The sequence below is a fragment of the Phocoena phocoena genome, chromosome 11 (assembly GCF_963924675.1).
Source record: "Phocoena phocoena chromosome 11, mPhoPho1.1, whole genome shotgun sequence".
In the NCBI taxonomy this organism is placed as follows: Eukaryota; Metazoa; Chordata; class Mammalia; order Artiodactyla; family Phocoenidae; genus Phocoena; species Phocoena phocoena.
Window position 1 is genome coordinate 3,479,800 of NC_089229.1, and position 19,338 is coordinate 3,499,137.

The 19,338-nt window shown below is 62.3% G+C and overlaps 1 protein-coding gene across 1 annotated transcript in view; it reads left to right on the forward strand.

The window, feature by feature from the left end:
* The window catches only part of CELSR1 (cadherin EGF LAG seven-pass G-type receptor 1), a 147,200-nt gene extending 128,133 nt beyond the window's left edge, over positions 1-19,067 (forward strand). The window contains exons 22-36 of the mRNA XM_065887276.1: positions 140-307; positions 1,952-2,078; positions 3,794-3,994; positions 8,795-8,969; positions 12,025-12,137; positions 12,526-12,605; positions 14,008-14,134; positions 14,847-14,972; positions 15,357-15,451; positions 15,722-15,825; positions 16,088-16,237; positions 16,610-16,840; positions 17,103-17,364; positions 18,801-18,865; positions 18,919-19,067. Of these exons, the coding sequence (XP_065743348.1) occupies positions 140-307; positions 1,952-2,078; positions 3,794-3,994; positions 8,795-8,969; positions 12,025-12,137; positions 12,526-12,605; positions 14,008-14,134; positions 14,847-14,972; positions 15,357-15,451; positions 15,722-15,825; positions 16,088-16,237; positions 16,610-16,840; positions 17,103-17,364; positions 18,801-18,865; positions 18,919-19,067 (2,173 nt within the window). The remainder of the gene's footprint in view (positions 1-139; positions 308-1,951; positions 2,079-3,793; positions 3,995-8,794; positions 8,970-12,024; positions 12,138-12,525; positions 12,606-14,007; positions 14,135-14,846; positions 14,973-15,356; positions 15,452-15,721; positions 15,826-16,087; positions 16,238-16,609; positions 16,841-17,102; positions 17,365-18,800; positions 18,866-18,918) is intronic.
* Positions 19,068-19,338: the final 271 nt, after the last annotated feature.

Below are 19,338 nucleotides of genomic sequence, written 5' to 3' on the forward strand. Positions count from 1 at the left end.
GCCGCGCCTTCCCAAGGGCTGAGGCCGCGGCTCTGAGCTCGGTGCGCCTGATTCGGTCCCTCCTGGAGAGACCTCCGCGCTGTGTCCCCATCAGGGCTGCACACAGGTTTGTGCCTGTGCCCCGGCTTCTCCCCTGCAGGCTGCCTAACCGGCCCGTCATCAACACACCCGTGGTGAGCGCGGTGGTGTACAGCGAGGGGGCCCCGCTGCCCAGCCCCCTGGAGAGGCCCGTCCTGGTGGAGTACACCCTCCTGGAGACCGAGGAGCGCACCAAGCCGGTCTGCGTGTTCTGGAATCACTCCATCACGTACGGGTGATGCCCCTCCCTGCCCTGGAACGCTGCATTTCCTTGGGGGGCTTTGCTGAGGCCAGGTGTGCCTGCGCACAGGCGCCTGGGGAGTTTTTCTGTGGCCCATTGCTTCCCTTCCAGCCCCTCCTGGGGGTGTCCGAGTCCCCCATAAGCCCACAGTTAAACACATGTGCACAGGCACGTACACCTATGCACACCTGGAAACACACGTGTGCACGCAGCCAGCTATGACCATGCACACGTGTGTACACGAATGCACACAGACACGTCTGGAAGCACAGGCGTGCACGGTGTTCACACATAGGGTCACACACACGCACAGGCACACATGGAGATCCCTCGAGAAGGCCAGCGTGGAGACGGGGCCCCTCGCCTGCGGGACTCCGGCCATCCCGTCCACCACCAAAAAAGGCCGGGGTTTGTTCTGGACACACAGGGGGGCGGGACTGAGACTGGGCCCAGGGTCCTCCCACCGACAGCGGGAAATCCCTGATGTGTACAGGGGAGTCCCTGTACCAGGGGAAGGTCCCTGACCTCAGCCATCCTGCCCTGGAGACCCACACGGCAGCTGCTGGGTCTGGTTTGACCCTCAGAGGCCCCGCCCGGATCAGCAGCATCCATCCGCCTCCCACCCCCGCCCCGATGCCTGCAGCCAGGACGGAGTTTTGTGCTCACTCCATGCAGCCCAAACGTTCCCCAAAACTGCGGTTCCACTAGGTGGGTCGGGTCTCTGCCGCGGGGGCCTCTGCTGGGCGCCCACGCTGGGAAGCAGGTTTGGGTCAGCGGGCACCACGCGCCGCTCTCTCCCTCCTTCTGTAGTTTCCAAATTCCAGTGAATGAGCCACCAGCTTAGCGCCTGGAGGGCAATAGACGCTTGGCTTCCGAAAGAGAATGCAGGGTCCACTTTCACGACGAGGCCCCTGTTGAGGTCTGTCTGGCACGCGTTAGGCTCGGCTGTCTCTCATGGTCGGTTGATTGAAGCCCAGCAATTAGCCAGCCGGGGCTCTAATTATCCTCTCTGCTTTGCACTGCATCTGCCATCCCGGACCTTAAAGTTCTCGGCAGACGTGTGTTAGCCTTCACGTCCCATCTTACAGATGGGTTACACTAGGGATCAGAGAAGCTACTTGACTCTCCCAGAGTCAGGGAGGGCAGGGCTCTGTCTGAGGCCGAGACACACCTGTAGCAGCCTGTCACTTGGGGCTTCCCATCAGTAAAACGGGGTAGCGATGGGGCCCTGCTTCCAGGCAGTTGCCATAAAACGTTGTGCAATATGAAGATGAAAGTATAAAACGGATGTGAGATGTTTCTTCTTAAATCGTCGAGCCTCAAAAGGAGACCGAAGCACACAGTGGCTATTTTAACAGCTGACTGATGTCTCCGGCAAAGGGGCCTGCGACATCCCGTTGAAGTTTTACTGCTGAATGATGCATGAACGTGAATGGTAGAGGGTGCTCATCAGAGGCCCCCGCCGGCCTGGAAAGGGGAGGGAGAGGGTTCACGCGGCCCCGGGGGCCGCCGGGGCTGTGGTCCTCACAGCGATGACAGTGGCACTTGGCTGGGGCACAGCGAAGATGCTGCTTGGGCTGCAGTGGGGGCGGGAGGGCCCCAGAGACCCATTCACCCTGCTTTTCTCTGCAGCATCGGTGGGACTGGAGGGTGGTCGGCCAAGGGCTGTGAGCTGCTGTCCCGAAACCGGACCCACGTCACCTGCCAGTGCAGCCACACGACTAGCTCGGCCGTGCTCATGGACGTCTCCCGGCGTGAGGTGGGCACCGCCCCCAGGGTAACCCCCGCCCAGCTGGCAAGTGTGTCCTGGCCCCCAAGCCCGCTCTTCTGTGAGCTGCGTCTTTCCTGCTAAGGGCTTTGAACAAACTGAAGCCACAATTAAGAACTGTGCTCCAGGAGGACTGGCCAGAATCTGTTAGGATTTCCGTGACAGAACCCCCCTAGAAGAGTTTTCAAAGCGCCCAGGTTGTAAATTAGAAATGGTTCCGGCAGTCCAGAACCTCAGAGGGGAAAACCCTGGAATGTACACCTCACTTCAAAACAGGGTTCTCAGCAGTCTGTTAGGTGATGCTGTTTCTGCTGTGCTTTGAATTTTAAGGAAGAAAAGAGATGGCTGGCGGGAACAAAGGGAGTGTCTCTCTTAAGTGCCGCACACACTGGCCCCAAAGGACAAAGGAGGCTCGGTCAGGAGCCCCGAGCGGCAGCGGGACGGCTCGTGTTTAACCTCCAGTGTTTTCGGTGGCCTCTGTGGGCCTCCAGGGAGGCAGGGGGGCCCAAGCAGGGCAGGGTCAGCCTGGCAGGGTTGTGTCCTGATGTCAAGGAGCCACACCGAGGCCTGGGAGACCTCACCCTGTTTTCAGGCTGGGATGTGTCCCCGGCGGCCACACCATCATTCCTCCCAGGACTTCCCGGTATGCAGTGGCCCAAGTTTCTGTCACATTCTTGGGAGGGTGAGTCAGCCACAAGTTGTTGCTGATGGGTGTCAGGGTGACAAGAGCAGAGAGTGTGCTGGGAGCCCAAGACAGAAAGCTCCCTTGGGCAGGGGCTCCAGGTCCCAGCCTGAACGGGTTAATTATTAGTGGTCTTTGTCAGTGGAGGGGCGGATTTGGGGGTCCTCTCATGGCCAGGAAGCTGGGCAGCGCCAGGAGGGGACTCGCAGGCAAAGGAAGCAGAAGTTCAGGTAGAAGAAATTAAACCAGAGCAGGAATCAGGGCTCCCACGCCCCAGGGGCCTCAAAACCAGAGGCCTCTAAATAGCGCCCCAGCCTGGGGGAGTAAGTGCGGCTGCAGCTCCCAGCCTCTCTGAGATCCCTGAGCACTCAGTCCCCCGACCCATCCCACTCAGGCCTGGCTCCCCGAGTTCCCCGGGCAGCCCCGGCTCACAGCTCTGTGCAAGTCCAGAACGGTGCTTTCTGGAAGTTACCAGAGAACTGGAGCTGCGTGCTCCCCAAATGCCGAACCTCCGTCGGGTGCCAGGTCCTGGACGAGTGTCCTATTTTGCAAAAAAAAGCACAGGAGACAGCTGTGGTTTCCTGCAGCTGTGGCATCTCTGCCTTTTGTGTGAACTGAGGCTCTGTTTGAAGGCCTCTCGGCTCAGAATTTGGGTGGACAGGCCCCACACCTGCCGGACAGCAGGAGTTAGGCGTGAGGTTTTTTGTTTTTCAGGTTTTTTTTCTTGTGGCAAAATACACGTAACAGAAAAGTCACCATCTCAGCCGTGTTTCAGTGTCCAGGTCAGGGGCATTGTGTACGTCCACGGTGTTTGCAGCCGTCACCACCGACCTCCCCAGAACTTTATCACCCGGAACCGTTCATTTGGTTTTTGCTCTCGGTTTTTGCACCCCCTGAGAGCCACGTCGCAGTCACGCAGGTTTCTGCCCGCAGTGATAACATGTTAATGTGTCTTGGTTGTGCAAAACTCCATCCGAGCCGTGGCCCTTACGTGTTCTCCCGCCTCTAACTAACCCGCCCGCAGCACGGAGAGGTCCTTCCCCTGAAGATCGTCACCTACGCCGCTGTGTCCTTGTCGCTGGCCGCCCTGCTGGCGGCCTTCGTGCTCCTGGCGCTGGTGCAGACGCTCCGCTCCAACCTGCACGGCATCCACAAGAACCTCATCGCGGCGCTCTTCTTCTCCCAGCTGGTCTTCGTCATCGGGATCGCCCAGACAGAAAACCCGGTGAGGCCCGGCCCCTCCCCTCCCTCCACAGCCGCCCGTGTGGCCCCGTGGGCGCGCACGCTGTCCGACCTTCCGCCGAGGCCGGAGGAGTCGTCCGGGCGGAGTGTCTGTTGCTGGTTCCGTCCGTCAGGTGCAGCTGGGAGTCGGGTGGGAAGTTGGGAACCCAGGCCAAGCCTGTGGGCTCACTGCTTTGTGCCTGCTGGGAATCTCCCTCCAAGGGCACCCTCGGGAGCCGGGGGCTCCATACGCCTCAACTCTTACTTTCCTGACCCAGGCGCTAGTGATTTCATCAGAAATTACATTTGTGAAACCCAAGAGTCCTGGGAGCTGTCACTTGAGCCTGAAGCTGCCCCTGTCGCGCAGCGTCTCCCAGGCCTGCACTTGCTGGGGAGTCATGGCCACGTTTTCTGTGAAAGCCCAGGTGTTTCCCCAGAGGGGGAGAGAGAAGTCTAGGACAGGCCCAGAACTCAGGGACGTGTTGGTGGCCGCGGGTCGGCAGGGTTGACGAGAGAAGGGAGCTTGAGACTCGTGGAGGAGAGGACGGGGTTACATACGGAGTGTCTTTTGCTCAAGCCGTCCCAGGGCACGTGGGCTCCTGGGGTATCACGTGGGCTCGTGGGGTGTTATATAGGCTTCTGGAAGTTATCGTTAGGTGATTAGATTATGTAGCTGATACGATGACCTCACAGAAAAAATCCTAACCAATCTACAGACGCGTTACAAGAAATAATTAAGAGTTTAGCAAGGTGCGTGGCTATCAGAGGAGATCGATGTATATCATCAGTTGCGTTCCTGCCCACCAGCCACCGTGTGTTTAAAATGTAACTTACGAAGGAGTGGCTGGAAACGACTGCGGCGGAGACCCCGGCAGAGGCTGAAGTAGTTTGGCTTTGAAGGAGGAGAGGATGAGGCGCTGGTTGAAGCCTGAGCGGGGGTGGGGTGGGGTTAGGGTTAAGCGGGGGCATCTGTAGGATGGGAGAGATCTGGGCCCTAGTGATTCCAGGGGGAGGAGGGAGAAGGGGTGGCTGGGGCGAGGTCCCCGGGGAGGGTGGGACAGGGATCGGCCCTGGAGGGCGAGACGGCGGCACGGCCAAGATCACTGGGGAGAGAAAAGCAGGAGGAAGGAGGGAGGTTTGCGGCTTGGTCCCCAGCTGGTTGCAAGTGGTTTTTCATTTTTACAAAAGGGGTTTTCGGAATACAAGGGTCACAGCGCGTTGATGGGGGCGAGGGCAGTATAGGTTCTGTGCACAAGGCTTTACAGGCACCCTCTGGCTCGTTGAAACATCCCTGGGGCCCCGGGAGGTGGCAGCACCCCTGCTCACGGGTGAGGAACCCGGGGCCAGCAAGACTGAGTGACCTGGCCCAGGGCAGACAGTTCACTGTGTGTGTGTGAGTTCGTTGCTTATCGCTAGATGGTGACCCTGACGGCCCTGGGGAGACGTGAGGCCAGCTGACCACACCACATGTGCATACGTAGTGACCAGGAAGTTCCCAGGTTACTGCTCTCACCTAATGCTGACCTCTCCACGGTGAGGGGTGTGCCCTTACTTTCTCAGTGGACTGTTCCAGCTGCCGCGTGCTGTTAGCAGAGCTGACATATCATTCCTCACGCGGTGAGGACTGTTGATCGCCACTGTATTAAATCTCCCGAAGACCCAGACCCTAGAAGCGCTCTCATCTCTGCCCAGACGCAGGCTCGGATGGTGGTACAGGGGTGTCAGGTACCAGAGTGGCCCCCTGGTGGCTGGTGGGGGAGCTGTGCCTGGCCAGAGAAGGGCTGAGCAGGACCGGCCATTCACCGTCCAGCGGGAGGGGCCGGGATCGGAAGGGGACAGGTCGGGGGTCTGGTCATCCAGAGCTTGACGGGCTGGCCAAGTAGCGCCATCTGTGTTTTGCAGGCAGCGTTGTTCCATGGAGAGCCGTGACCGGGTCTGCATTTTAGGAAGAGGACCCTGGCGACAGGGAAGATGGGTCGGAAGGGCAGAGATTGGAGGTCAGAGAGGCAGCCAGGATGGCGTCTTCCTAGGTCTGGTGGGTGGAGCGAGGCCAGGACAGCGGCAGGAGGAGAAGGACAGGAGTCGGACCAGGTGGGCGCCGAGGGAGGGGAAGGAGGGGGGCATGAAGCCACGAGTCTCCAGGAGGGGGGCTGCCAGGAGAGGTAGAAGCAGACAAGAATGGCAGGTCTGGGTGAGGCTGGACGCACCCATCCCCTGCGGGCTGAGGTGAATGCAGAGCTGAGCTGGGGAGGCTGCCCGCACGTGAAGAGGACGCGTGTCTGTGAGAATGGACAGCCGGAGAGGGACGCGTGGAGTAGAGACACGGATGGCATTTCTGGCTCGCCGGCCAGGGCCCCTTGCAGCCTGGAGCTCTCCCTCCTCGGTTAGTGCAGGCAGGGGGCCCCTCCGGAGGCTGGCGCTAGGGGGAGAGCCGGGGCATCCAGGCAGACAGCCTTGAGAGGTTTGCGTGATGACCTTGGAGGCTCAGCAGTGTGGACACGGGGAGCCCCGGGCCCGGCCCGGGGGACGGACCGTGAGCGATTGTCGGGCTCCGAGGGCAGGCGGGGCGCTGGAGAGGCTGGGCCGCCCCTCTGCACCCGCCGGGCTCAGCGCCCCTCCCCTGCCTGCATGTCCTGGGGGGCAGGGGCTGTATGACTCAGTGCAGACCCTTCAAGGTGCCTCTGAGTGGTCTGAACAGAGGGACGGAGAGCCGGTGACAGGCCACTCCTTGCAACTAGATGCCACGTGACAAACGGGCAGAGGCAGTCACTCACTGGTTTCAAGCACCGACTCATCGGCCGCCTGCAAGGAGAGCTTTGCAGCCTCCACGCGCTGGTGAGCAGGAAAAGAGAGGGAGGAGGAATGCCTTGCACATAATTCTGGGGCTTTGGCACCGCGCCTGGTTTTGATGGGTGTTCTGTAAACTCACAATCCCGTCTCTGGGTGAGGTTTTTCATCTCCCAGATCACTGGCAGGTTGAAATGATTTATTGTGCATTCGTGTTTGTTCTGTTTCTGGAAAAGGTGGTACCTTCGGTGCCGAAGTCTCTGCGTGTACGGCCCCATTACATTTTAGAATGTCAATTTCTGACACTTTTTTTTTTTTTTTTCCAAAGGTGGTTTTGTGGGTTTACTTTTCACATTATTTAAGGCAACACGCCAGCCTCCTCGCTCTTCTTCCTTGTGCTGAGCCAACGGTGCTTTGCACAGGGGCGGCTGGGGCTTGGCGTGGGGTACCCCAGCCCCAGGCTCCCCCTCTGCGGCCAGGCTGACCGCTTTGCCCGTTGCTAAGTGCGGACCCCCGTTTCCTGTCCAGCATCTGAGGCAGAGGGCATGTCTGCTTGAGTTCCTGCTTTGTGCTGTATTGGGCAAATATTAATGCTAACATGGTTCCCTCCCGCATCTCCGGGGCTTTGTTTCTGGAGAGAACTCGGCCCGTCAGGGTGGTCTTAGCCGCAGGTGGCACTTGTGTTCCCAGCAAGCCTGGACTCTGGGGCGCTCCCGCGGGTGCGCTGCCCTGGGACTGAGCGGAGGCCTCTGCACGAGTCAGGTGGTGGCCCTCTGTCTCCTACTCTCCTGTCTGTTGGGGTGTGGGTGTCGGCTCAGGCACTGAGAGCCCGGGAGGTCGGGCCGCCACGATAGCAGCCAGGATTGGACAGGATGTTTCAGGGTGTGGCCCCGCCGTGGGCGTGGCCAGGGGCTTTCTCCTCCCCCCTCCCCACGTCCTCTCTCTCCTCCCCTGCCAGTCCAGCTTCCTGGGACCTGGAGGGGATCCTGCCCGCATCTCCTAGCAGGTGGACCTTGGGAATCCTGGACGGGCAGCCAGCCCCTCTCAGGAGGACCCGGTGAGGCTGCTCTGGGCCAAGGTGGAGGTCTTGAAGTTCCATCCCGGAGCACTTGGGACTGGATTTGATTTGTCCTGACGGCCTCAGGCTGGAAGCCCAGGGTCCCACAGTGTCCCCAGCCCTCCACCACCGCCTCCCTCATGTTCTCGCACCACCTTCGGTGTCCAGGGACTCAGGGCTGGGTCACCAAGGCCCCCAGAGGCCGGGAAGCTGACCCTCACCTGCCCTGTGGAGGTTGACTTTCACTCCCTGGCACTCAGCCACTGGCCAGACACACAGACCCACGGGGACAGAAACAGAACAAACGCTCTCATCCCTGTTTTCTTCCGCGGAAGGTAGAGGCGCCGTTAAATCAGCGCAGGTGCGATGACCTTGTTTTCATATGAGGGCGAGGTCACGAGGCCCGAGGCTCCTCCCTCCCGCTGGCCGCATCCGCCGGACCTCGGAGACCCGCACGAGGGCTGGGGTGGAGGGTGAAGGCCACGGTCACGGTCTGGGGCCACAGCCTGAGCAGCCTGCCTCCATGATATTCTTTTTCCAACTTTAAATGAAATGCCAACATTTAAAAATCTGGAGCCATGACCTGAAAATACAAATTTCTAGCTTCTAATGAAAACACTAGAGGCTCGGCCAACCTGTCGGCCCTGGGTTATGCTCACGCCTGGCGCCAATCCAGGTTGGGGGGTCCCCAGGGCCCCCAGGTGCCTCACTCCGTGTCCTCTGTTCCGCATCAGGAGCCTGAGACGCTTGGGACTGTCGACACTCAGCCGCTCCTGGTTGAACCAAAGAGGGAAAAACAACTGACTCGATTTCCTTTTTCAGACCTGCGTGCCCTCACGTTTGCCAAGTGGCCCGACTGGGTGTCTCCCCCGCCCCTATCTCCATGCCATCTGGCCCTCAGTCCGCGGTGCAGGGCCCGTGGGCCGGCGGGCTGTGCTGAGCGGCCGCCTCTCCCCGCAGTTCCTGTGCACGGTGATTGCCATTCTCCTGCACTACATGTACATGAGCACCTTCGCCTGGACCTTCGTGGAGAGCCTGCACATCTACCGCGTGCTGACCGAGGCGCGCAACATCGACGCCGGGCCCATGAGGTTCTACTACGTCGTGGGCTGGGGCATCCCAGCCATTGTCACAGGTGAGGATGTGCAGGGCAGCCCCGCCGGGGGCCCGGGCTGGGGACCGACCACCACTCGGAGGACCCGCATGGCACTGCTGATGCAGGAAGCCACATCAGATAAACCAGCGCCCCCGGGTGCAGGTGGGGGAGCTCTCTGGCCTCCTCTTGGGCACTCGGCAGAGGAGGGGCACCTGCACCCACATCTGCTCGCACGAGTGTTATCATCAGTGAGGGATGCGTCTCCTGTCAGGTGTGAGCTCCTTGAGACCTGGGCCCAGGCCCGTTCAGGGTTTGCCTGTGGCATCTCACAGACAAACACTCCCTTGTCTGCCCGCTTTGTGGATAGATGGGTGAATGATGGATGGATGGGTGGATGGATGGGTGGAGAGATGGGTGGATGGGTGGGTGGACAGGTGGGTAGGTAGGTAGATGGTTGGATGGAGGGATAGATAGATGGATGGTAGATGGATGAATGGACGGATGGTGGATGGGTGGGTAGCTGGGTGGGTGGATGGATAGGTGAGTGGATGGATGGGTGGAGAGATGGGTGGATGGGTGGGTGGACAGGTGGGTAGGTAGGTAGATGGTTGGATGGAGGGATAGATAGATGGATGGTAGATGGATGAATGGACGGATGGTGGATGGGTGGGTAGCTGGGTGGGTGGATGGATCGATGGATGAAAGAATGAGTTAATGAATGAACAGACAGCAGCACTTCTCAGCACACTTTTCACTGAATATGAGGTCAGATTTGCTTCCTATGGGGAAGGATCCCCTCTTGCATTCACAAAGGGAGAGCGGCACCCTCTCTCCTCAGCAGTCCCTGGGTTCCAGGGATCCAGACATGAAGTCCGAGGCAGAGGCAGTGGGAGAAGGGGCAGATGCTGCCCCAGGGCTCTGCCCAGCAGCCACCCTGGTTTCCATGGTAGCATCACCAACTGGTCTCCTGAGGCCACTCTGCTCCCACCCAGACAGTCTGGGCACCGGGCTGTCCCGTTGTGACTCCTCTCCCTGGGCTCCAAGGGACCCTGAATGACCGTTGTCACCTCCATCCAGGGCTGCTGAGGGGGGGCAGTGGGAGCCTCCCTCACCGGCAGACACACTACATCGCGTGTGTCCATTGCTGTTTCCGGTCAGCTTGTGAGAAAGGTGCTAATTCAGGTGGTTTCTGAGCCCCAAAGACCAGGAAGAATGAGGGCTGGGAGCAGCTGGTTTCGGGGGTCCCCCCAGTGCCCATCTACTAACCCCCTGAAGCAAGGACCTGGTCGTGCTTGGACCCTCAGGACACTCATCTTTAATTTCATCTTCAGTCTGCCCAGAGCCTCTATTGTTATTTTTTTTTTTTTTTTAATTAGCAAGTTAATCTCAGAAACCAGAACATCGGGTTTTATTTACATCAAATTCTATGAAGAGAAACGAGGAAGTCAGATCAGGATCATTTGCCAATTTGCTTATTTTACAAAAGGAAGAGTTAAAGTTTGCTGTCTGCTTTTCTGTGCCCCAGTAACCTCAGAGTGTGGTTCCTGGTCTATACTGTACCCCGTTCCATCTCCACCTGTGTGGTCACCTCGGGCAGCCCCTCCCGACGGGGCTGGATGGAGCAGAGCGTCTCCATGGGACCCTGCATGGGGACAGCCTTTGTCTCAGATGTGGGGCCTGACCCAGCCGGGCCTTTGGGATCCGGGGGGCACGGGGGATGGGGGCCTGAGGCCACCTCCCCATGTGCTTTCCTTAACCCCCACCAAGTCTCAGTTGCCCAAGAGCGTGGGAGCATTCACACGCTCCTTCATTCGTTCATTCAGGGCGGGCCTCTTCTGTGCCGGGCTCCGTTCTAGGCCCAGGATCAGAGCGTGAGTGAGAACGGCAAAGCCTGTGTCTTCCGGGAGTCGTCCCTCCAGGGAAGACGGGCATTAAGTGATGGTGAACGTAACTCTAGGCTCATCCACAGACCCTGCACTGAGGGGTGGGCTCAGAGCCAGTGGGGCGGGGGAGACCTGCTCTCATCTGGGGGTGTGGGGGGCAGGCCAGGAAGGCTTCCTGGAGGAAGCACTCTTTACACTGGAGGGCTCGCAGGAACCAGGCTGCTGTGCTGTGGGGTGTGCCTTGAGAGCCCCACATGTGCGAGACCTGAGTGGAGGAAGGCTGGTTGGGGACTGACCTGAGGCTGGGCTGGGGCGGAGTGGGGGGTTCCACGTGGTCTGGAGTGTGGCCGAGGCCACGCCACGAAGGGCCTAGAAGGCTGCGGAAATACCCGTGTCCATCTCCTGAGGGCAGTGGGAAGCCATTGCAGGGTTTTGAGCAGTCGGTGGGGAGACTTGATCTCTTAGGGCTTAAGCAAGGGAGTGTGGCCTGTGGAACAGTCCGGGCCAGGTCCGGAGAGGCCACGGCGCGGAGTGGGCTGCTCCTTTGTCCTAAGCAAGGTCTGTGTTGGAGAAGCCACTCCAGACTTCACCTTGACGGTTCTGTAAGGGCACGTCCTGCTCTAGCTTGTGACATGGTTAGAAACCATGGCTGTGGCTTAGATAACATAGGAAACTCCTCATTTGCCTAGCACCTTGGAGTGGTGAGCTGTTCCTGGGGTGTGTGCATGTGTGTATATGTGTGTGTGTGGCGTGTGTGCCCTGTGCACGCACACGCGTGTGGCGTGTGTGGCATGTGCCTGCCCTCAGGTCCTTGCACCTGTGGGCCATGGCTGTGTCCTGGCTTCTGTGTGGCCCAGCCAGCAGGGCATCCCCATCGTGTTTTGTGGCTGGTCCTGGCGGGTCCCATCACCTCCATCTTCTGTCTCTCTCCCACCTCCGTCAGCAGCCCCGGCCCAGATGGGCTCCCCACCTCTGGGGTGAATCCGCAAGCAGGTCGTGGCCATGGTGGGCCTGTGACCGGCACTGAGAGGGCCTTTGCTGGGAGGGGACCTGGGCCTTTGTCATTTCCCGGCTGTTTATCTCAGGTTCCCCGCCCTTCCCTCTGAGCGCGATGCCGGGGGCCCCGGGTCCTGCCTGGGGTCTGGGAACACCCCGCTGTAGCCAACCCCCCCATCAGGGTGGCCCTCACTCTTCTCCTCCCTGTTGTCCAGGACTTGCGGTGGGCCTGGACCCCCAGGGCTACGGAAACCCGGACTTCTGCTGGCTGTCCCTTCGTGACACCCTGATCTGGAGCTTTGTGGGGCCCATCGGAACCGTGATAGTCGTGAGTGCCGGGGGTTTCTCAGAACCCCTGATTATCAGGGACGTGGGAGGCCGGGTGCCCCTTGGGTATGCTGGCTTGAAGGGTGTTTGGGGCCTATGGGTTACCAGCTCTGCTGAACATCTGGGCCGACAGGAAGGGCTGACCTCACGGTGGTATAGCCTTGTCCTCAGACCCATGGATGCTGGGATTTGGTCCAGGTCCGTGTCCACTGTGACGCTGGTCAGCATCCACCTCCAGCGGGCTCCTGGGCTCTGAGGCCTCATCCCAGGGGCACCTCCCGAGATGTGGGCTGAAGACCCTCAGAAGCCTTTGGCTTTTGAAGGTCTCTAGTGACAGTACAATGGAGCGGCCACTGGACTTCAGGTTTCTCTGTTTGGTTTGTTTTCAGGTCAACACAGTCATTTTTGTCCTGTCTGCAAAGGTTTCCTGCCAAAGGAAGCGCCATTATTATGAGAGAAAACGGGTCGTGTAAGTTGTTGCTAAACCCGGCCAGTGGGTGGGACCTGACGTGGAGCCAGCCTCACCCGAGACCCCTGCCTGTCTGGTTTACACACCAGGCAGAGCCCCATGAAAGTGCCCCTCACCGAGCCGGTCAGCTGCTGGCTTTCCGGGCCGGTCCAGGGCGTCATGGCAGCGACGTCGGTGGGGAATCAACAGGCCGCAGTGGGGAGAGGCCAGCCGTGTCTGGACGTGTCTGGGCTGTGCCGAGCGGAGTCTGGATCTCTCAGGGGAGAGCTGGACATCGTGGAGGAAAGCGAGAGAGGCTGACCACAGGGGGACTGGGGCAGGGGGCCGGCCGGGGTGGCAGCCTGGACCAGGGAGGGAGAGATGTTAAGGATGTAGGACCCACGGGGTTTGTGGTGGAGTCACTGAGGGGAGAGGGGGTAGCAGTGACGCCTGGTGACGCCTGGGTGTCCTCGCCTGGACCGGCAGGAGGAGGGGGATGGTGACAGCCGGGTGGGGGGAGGTGCCAGGGTGCCTGGACACTCCCTGGAGTCAGACAGGGTGGGGGTGGGGGGATGGAACTTTCTGGGTTGGTGGTTGACAGTGATGCTGGCACCAGAGGAGTGGAGGGGCTCGCCCAGCGAGAGGGTGTAGCACAGGAAAACGGGGCCCAACAGAGAGGGAGCCTCCCACGTTTTCAGGTTGGGAGAGAGCAGGGGACCCACAGAAAAGCCTTGCGGGAGGCAGGCAGGGCAGCTTCGGGAGAGCTCAGCATGAGTCCAGGAGCCACGAGAGGGTCAGGGGAGGGGAGGACAAGGGTGTCCACCGGGCTGGGTGGCCCGCGCTGGGGGGCCAGGGAAGGGAGGATGTGTGAGGAGGGGCTGAGGGGTCGCAGAAGGTGCCGGTCCACCCGGCCCACGGGAGAGCAGAGACCGCGGGCAGGGGACGCGGGGTCGGGGTCCAGCCTGCTCCACCGTCCTCCGCTTCCTCCCCGCCCCAGACCTACCTTTCCCAGCCCTTGCCTCACGTTAGCACACGCAGTTCCCTCCAGCACCCCACGACCCCACCAGGGATGCACGTCACCGTCCGTTCCCCTTCGGCTAGGGAGACCGAGGCAGAGAGCAGGAAGCCCTTGCTAGGAGCCTGCACGGCGGGCCTGACACCTTCTCGCCACGCACCTCCTCCGGGTCCACGTACCTTCCGGGCCGTGCACCAGGCTTCCCGGAGTCGCCGTGGGTGCGGCCCGTGTACCAGCCTTGGCTCCTAGTTTCCTATTTACCTGTTTGCTTTTTAACTGCTCCCCACTGAGTTGTCTTTTCTCCTGTGTGAGCCAGGGGCTGCCTCATGGCAGATGCTTCGGAAGGGCGTGGGCAGGAAAGAGGGTGGGGGTGGACGCTGCAGCCACGCCCCTGCGCCGCCCCCGCAGCTCCCTTGTGAGGACGGCCTTCTTCCTGCTGCTGCTCATTAGCGCCACCTGGCTTCTGGGGCTGCTGGCCGTGAACAGCGACGCGCTCACCTTCCGCTACCTCTTTGCCGTCTTCGGATGCTTACAGGTGGGCGGTTGTCAGAGCGACCTGGCGGGGCCCAGGGGTCACCTGTCTGAAATGCCCCAACCCCGAGTGGCCCCGAGAGGGCCCCCGGGGAGATCCTTGACCTGGCGTCCGGGCTGTGTTCTCGCTCTCTGGACACACGGGGCTGCACCGTGGCTGTCCTTCCGGTGTCGGCGCAGTTTGTTAGGGGTTATGGTGAAGCCTCGTGGTCCTGCCACCGAAAAAAAGGCACCTGTTGCTCCAAAGGCAGCTCTGCCCCGAGCCCTCCCAGGGACCCCCGTTCCGTGGCCTCCTGTGTGTGTCAGGACGCATCCTCTGCTCACCCCCTCCCCGGCCAGCATAAATCCCACTGTGTCCCCAGGAGGGTGCTGGCCACTTACTGTCCACACCGTGGACCCTGATTAATGATGCAACTTTGGGTACCCAGATGGCCCGGGGGCTGGGGCCTGGGAGGGGGTCCTCCAGGCACCGGGCGTGCGGGCTGCCCTGACCAGGCCCCCGACCTGGAGAAATTGGAAGCCCCCGGGGCAGGGAGGCCGGGTGTGGGCCATGGTGGGCGTCTGCGGCCGCGGCAGCCCTGGGCACCGTCAGCTCCACGTGGCTGAGCTATGCTCCGTGCATCCTCCGGGCAGGCAGGTGGTTGGTGAGGCAGCGGCAGGGCCCTGGCTTCTCTACGGGGGCCAAGCCCGGCGCTGACCTGCCCCCTCCTCTGCAGGGCCTCGCCGTCCTCTTGCTCCACTGCGTGTTCAACAGGGAGGTCCGGAAACACCTGAAGGGTGTGCTCGCCGGGAAGAAGCCGTACCCAGACGACTCAGCCACCACGAGGGCCACCCTGCTGACGGTAGGAGGCTCCCGGGGACGCCAGGGCCTGGACCAGCATCAGACACAGCCCCTTGGTCTCGCGTCCCCCACAAAAGGGGGCATCACAGATCTGTCCCCGGAGCGTGGCATCCAGCCTTCCCTGCAGCCCCGGGAGCGAGCTGAGCTGACGGGGTGGGGTCTGTCCCGCTCACAGCCTCTCTTCCCCACCCCCCCCCACCCCCCCCCCCGCGGCCAGCGGGGATTCTGTCTAGAAGCAGCGCCAGTGGGAGCTGCCACCGGGCCGCTGTGCCGTTCCCGGCAGGGGCACGGTCAGGGTGCTGCACGGGGGCTTGTGGTGGGGACCGAGCCACCCTCTGCGCCCTGGTGGCCTCTGCTCGGCCGATAACCAGCCCCCTTCCCCCAGCGCTCCCTCAACTGCAACAACACGTACGGCGAGGAGCCCGACGTGTTCCGCACGGCCCTGGGCGAGTCCACCGCCTCACTGGAGAGCACCATCAGGTCAGGCCGGGCTGGTGCCCCTGCTGTGGCCGTTGGGGGGAAGCTCTCTGAGCAAACGTGGGCTTTGCCGCCTCCGCCCCGAGCTATGTGCCCTGCTGTTTGAGTCCACGTGTGTTTACCCGTGTGCTCTGGGAGTCTCGTGGCAGAGAACCTTCCAGAGCCCGGTGTGGCTGCCCTGGCACACGCAGAAGGCGCTGGGTGATGGCGGGGGGCTGGTCATGTGTCCCCCAGAGCGACAATGCTGAGCCCACCCACCTCTACTCTCTCCAGGGACAAAGGGGGCCAGAAGCTCAGCGTGTCCTCTGGGCCGGCGCGGGGTGGCCATGGGGAGCCAGACGCGTCCTTTGTACCCAGGAGCACCAAGAAGCCCCACGGTACGTGTCCCCTGGGGCGTGGTCTCCCGTCAGCCTGCGCGTCTCCCTCCCGGGGGTCGTGGCGAGAGCTTCCTGCTGGCTCTCGGCTGCCCCGTGGGCCCCTCGGTCACCGCAGAACGTACAGCCTTGAAGAGGTGGCCACCGCACACTGGGAGGGTCAGCGGGCACCCAGTGCCCTCCCGTGCCCGGGCCCAGGTGGCTCCAGTCTGCAGGAAGCCCCCCGCCCCCCGCCTAAGCCCTGTCCCTCCCGCCCGCCCTGCAGGCCACGACTCGGACTCGGACAGCGAGCTGTCCCTGGACGAGCAGAGCAGCTCTTACGCTTCCTCACGCTCCTCCGACAGCGAGGACGACGGGGTCGCGGCTGAGGACAGGTGGGAGCCGGCCCAGGGCCCCGTGCACAGCACCCCCAAAGGTGAGTGAGCCCGCTGGCTGCAGAGCGGCCCTCAGCCGTGGCCGCCTGCCCCTGGGACGGGGCCGTCCGCAGAGCACAGGTGAGGTCTCGGGGGTCTCTGTGGGACCCTCAGGGCCAGGACTCCGCAAGCTGACCCCACTGCTGCAGGGAGCACGACGCTCCCGGGTGTGGGGATGCGGGGTGGGGGGGGGGGGCTTGAGGCTAGGATCCCGTCCCAGGACCTTCCCTCTCAGCCTCGGTGTCCCCACCTGGACGGCACGGCCCTGCCAGGCCTGCGGGTCGGGGACCGTGGGTCAGCGCTGCTCGGGACACGCTCCCGCTGAGCCGCGCTGGCAGCCGCCCTGCATGTTGAGGGTCCGTCCTGTGCCTCAGTGGACTCTGTGGCCAACCATGTCCCAGCCGGCTGGCCTGATGAGAGCCTGGCCGGGAGCGACAGTGAGGGGCCGGGCGAGCAGCCCCGCCTGAAGGTGGAGACCAAGGTCAGCGTGGAGCTGCACCTGGACGAGCAGGGCAACCACTGCAGCGAGCGCATCCCGGCCCGGGAGAGTGGGGGCCCCAGGCCTGCGGCCGCACCGCCCAGCCAGCCCCCCGAGCAGAGGAAAGGTGCCGAGGGCCCACTGTCCCTGGAGCTGGGGGCTGGGAAGTCCCTGGTCCTGGGGGAGGCAGGCCCAGGCACGGGGTTCGGGGGTGGGGTCCGTGGGGCACGGGGGTGGCGCCCGGCGGGGCAGGGGTGAGACCCGAGGGGGAGAGGAGTGGCCGAGAGCTCAGCTCTGCATGACGGTCTCTCCCCGAGTCCACTGCATCCAGCAGAGGCAGCCTGATCGTGACCTTCTCCATCCCCCCGACCCCCCAACCCCCACCCCAGGCATCTTGAAAAACAAAGTCACCTACCCGCCGCCACTGACGGAGAAGATGCTGAAGTCGCGGCTGCGAGAGAAGTTGGCTGAGCGTGAGCAGAGCCCCGCGTCCTCACGGCCGTCCTCCCTGGCCTCCAGCGACGGCGTCCGCGCCCCCGATGGCGCCATCCCCGCCAAGACGCTGCACCGGGAGCCAGGACGCGAGCACCTCAACGGGGTGGCCATGAACGTGCGGGCCGGGAGCGCCCAGGCCCACGGCTCCGGCTCCGAGTGAGTAGCCTGGGCTGTGGCGGGAGGGACGGCGGGGGTGGCCCCCGGCCAACCTCCCTGTGGAGGACAGGCCCCAAGCACAGAGGCGTGCCCAGGCAGAGGCCCGGGGGCTGCGGTGGGCTTCCACCCGGGAGAGGGCCCCTGCTCGGGATCAGGAGGCCAGAGGTGCAGCAGATGCCTGTCAAGGCCCGGGTCCCGTCGAGCCCTGAAGCTCTAGGACTTGAGACCATGTGGGACCAAACGTCTTATGAGCAGTTTCTTTGGCCCAGGGCCATTACTGCCCCATTTTGTGGTTGAGGAGACTGAGGCTGGGGCGGGGTGAGGGGGGGCGCCTGGCCGCAGAGTCGCGGAGCTGGGATCTGGCTCCAGACCTCCCAGGGAGGTGGAGAGAATGGGAGCCGGGTCTTCTAGAACGACCTTCCTAAAACTTAGAGAATGGCTCGGCTTGCTAGCCTTGGTGCTCCGGGTGCCGTCCGAGGCCAGCCTTGGGGAGGACGCTCAGATGGGCCTGGGTCTCCGGGTGGCCCTGGCCGTCGGGGGTGCAGGTTGATTGTCCCCTCCCCTGCCTGCCAGTGTCGCTGTGTCCATACATGAGCTTGCCCTCCGTGGAGCCTCCGGGCACCCCGTCCCCTGAGTGGGGGGTTCTGCCCCATGCCCCCCGAGTGGGGGTCTGCCCCTGCACAACCTCGGACCCAGCCCAGCTGCTGGCTTCATGGGTGGCAGGGGCCGTCCTCGCCTACCCTCCGCCTGCCTGACGGCTTCTTCCTACGTGCAGAGGCAGTAACGAAACTTCACTTTGAACCATCAGGAAACCGTGAAGACAAGCCCGTCACCTCTGCCCAGGCCTCTGTGCTGTGTCGTTGTGCTCCTGGACCTTGGAGCCCGGGCGGGGGGGGGGTCCCCTGCCCTGTCAGTGAAGCAGGCCCTGGTGGCGGGGGCCCCACGGGCTGCAGTGGTAGCCCCGTGACTGGCATGACTGAAGGTCCAGACACAAAGCGCTGAGCTGCCCCGGAGGCTCAGGGCCCCTTAGACCCGTGACAAGTGCCAAAGGCCACAGGCACGGGAGGCGTGGACTCCCGGGCCGGCACAGCTCAACCCTCGGACTGCGGACAGAGCCAAAACCGTGCGCTGGCCTGGCCGGGACAGGGCCCAGCAGGAGAGCTGGCCTTGAGAGGAGCCGCCGGGCCGGCTGGCCAGGACTCAGGGCCACAGGCAGCTCCCTGCAGTGCAGGCCCGGGCCAGCAGCTCCACAGCCCTCTGCAAAGGCAGCCCTTGTCTTAAAGCAGATCGCTTTCCTTTGTTGCAAAGGTGTAGATACTTCTGTATATTTGTATGGAACTTTGAAAAGGCAAAAACCTCTGTATATTTCGCATTTGTACTGACTCTGTCCATACTGGGAGATCCGTGGGATGATCTCTCCCTCTTTCTGACGTCAGGAAGATTGCACAGCCAGCCTGGAGTCTGGCACGCATCCAGCATATGGTGTCCCAGCAAAGCAGAGGTGGGTAGTGTGTAGGGAGTGCTGCTGGACAGAGGTTCCGGTTCTGCTTCCAGCCCAGAGGCAGGAGTCCGTGGGCATCACACGGGGCCGCCTGGACGTGCAGCACGTTCGCATTTGCGACGCTTGCCCTCAGCTCCCATCTGCCTGGACGGGTGTGGCTCCGAGACAGGGCCATCTGGGGCTGGACCAGGAGCTCTGCTGAGAGTGGGATGCAGGTGCACACGGCCGCGACCGACACACTGGTCATCCCTCGCCCCCTTCGCTGGGGTGGGCCCCACGCTGAGCCCCGCGGGGCCTCCCTGGCCCCCTTCCCGGTCAGCGGTACTGCAGGTGGGGAATTCCTTTGTTCCTCTGCTCCTGTTCTCGGCGGGACTGTAAAATGTTCACACGTTCCTGATTCAGACGGAGGTATGAGGTCTTCCAGGATGTCACATTCCTTCCTGCCAATTTTCTAGCTCTTTTAGAGTCCGAGG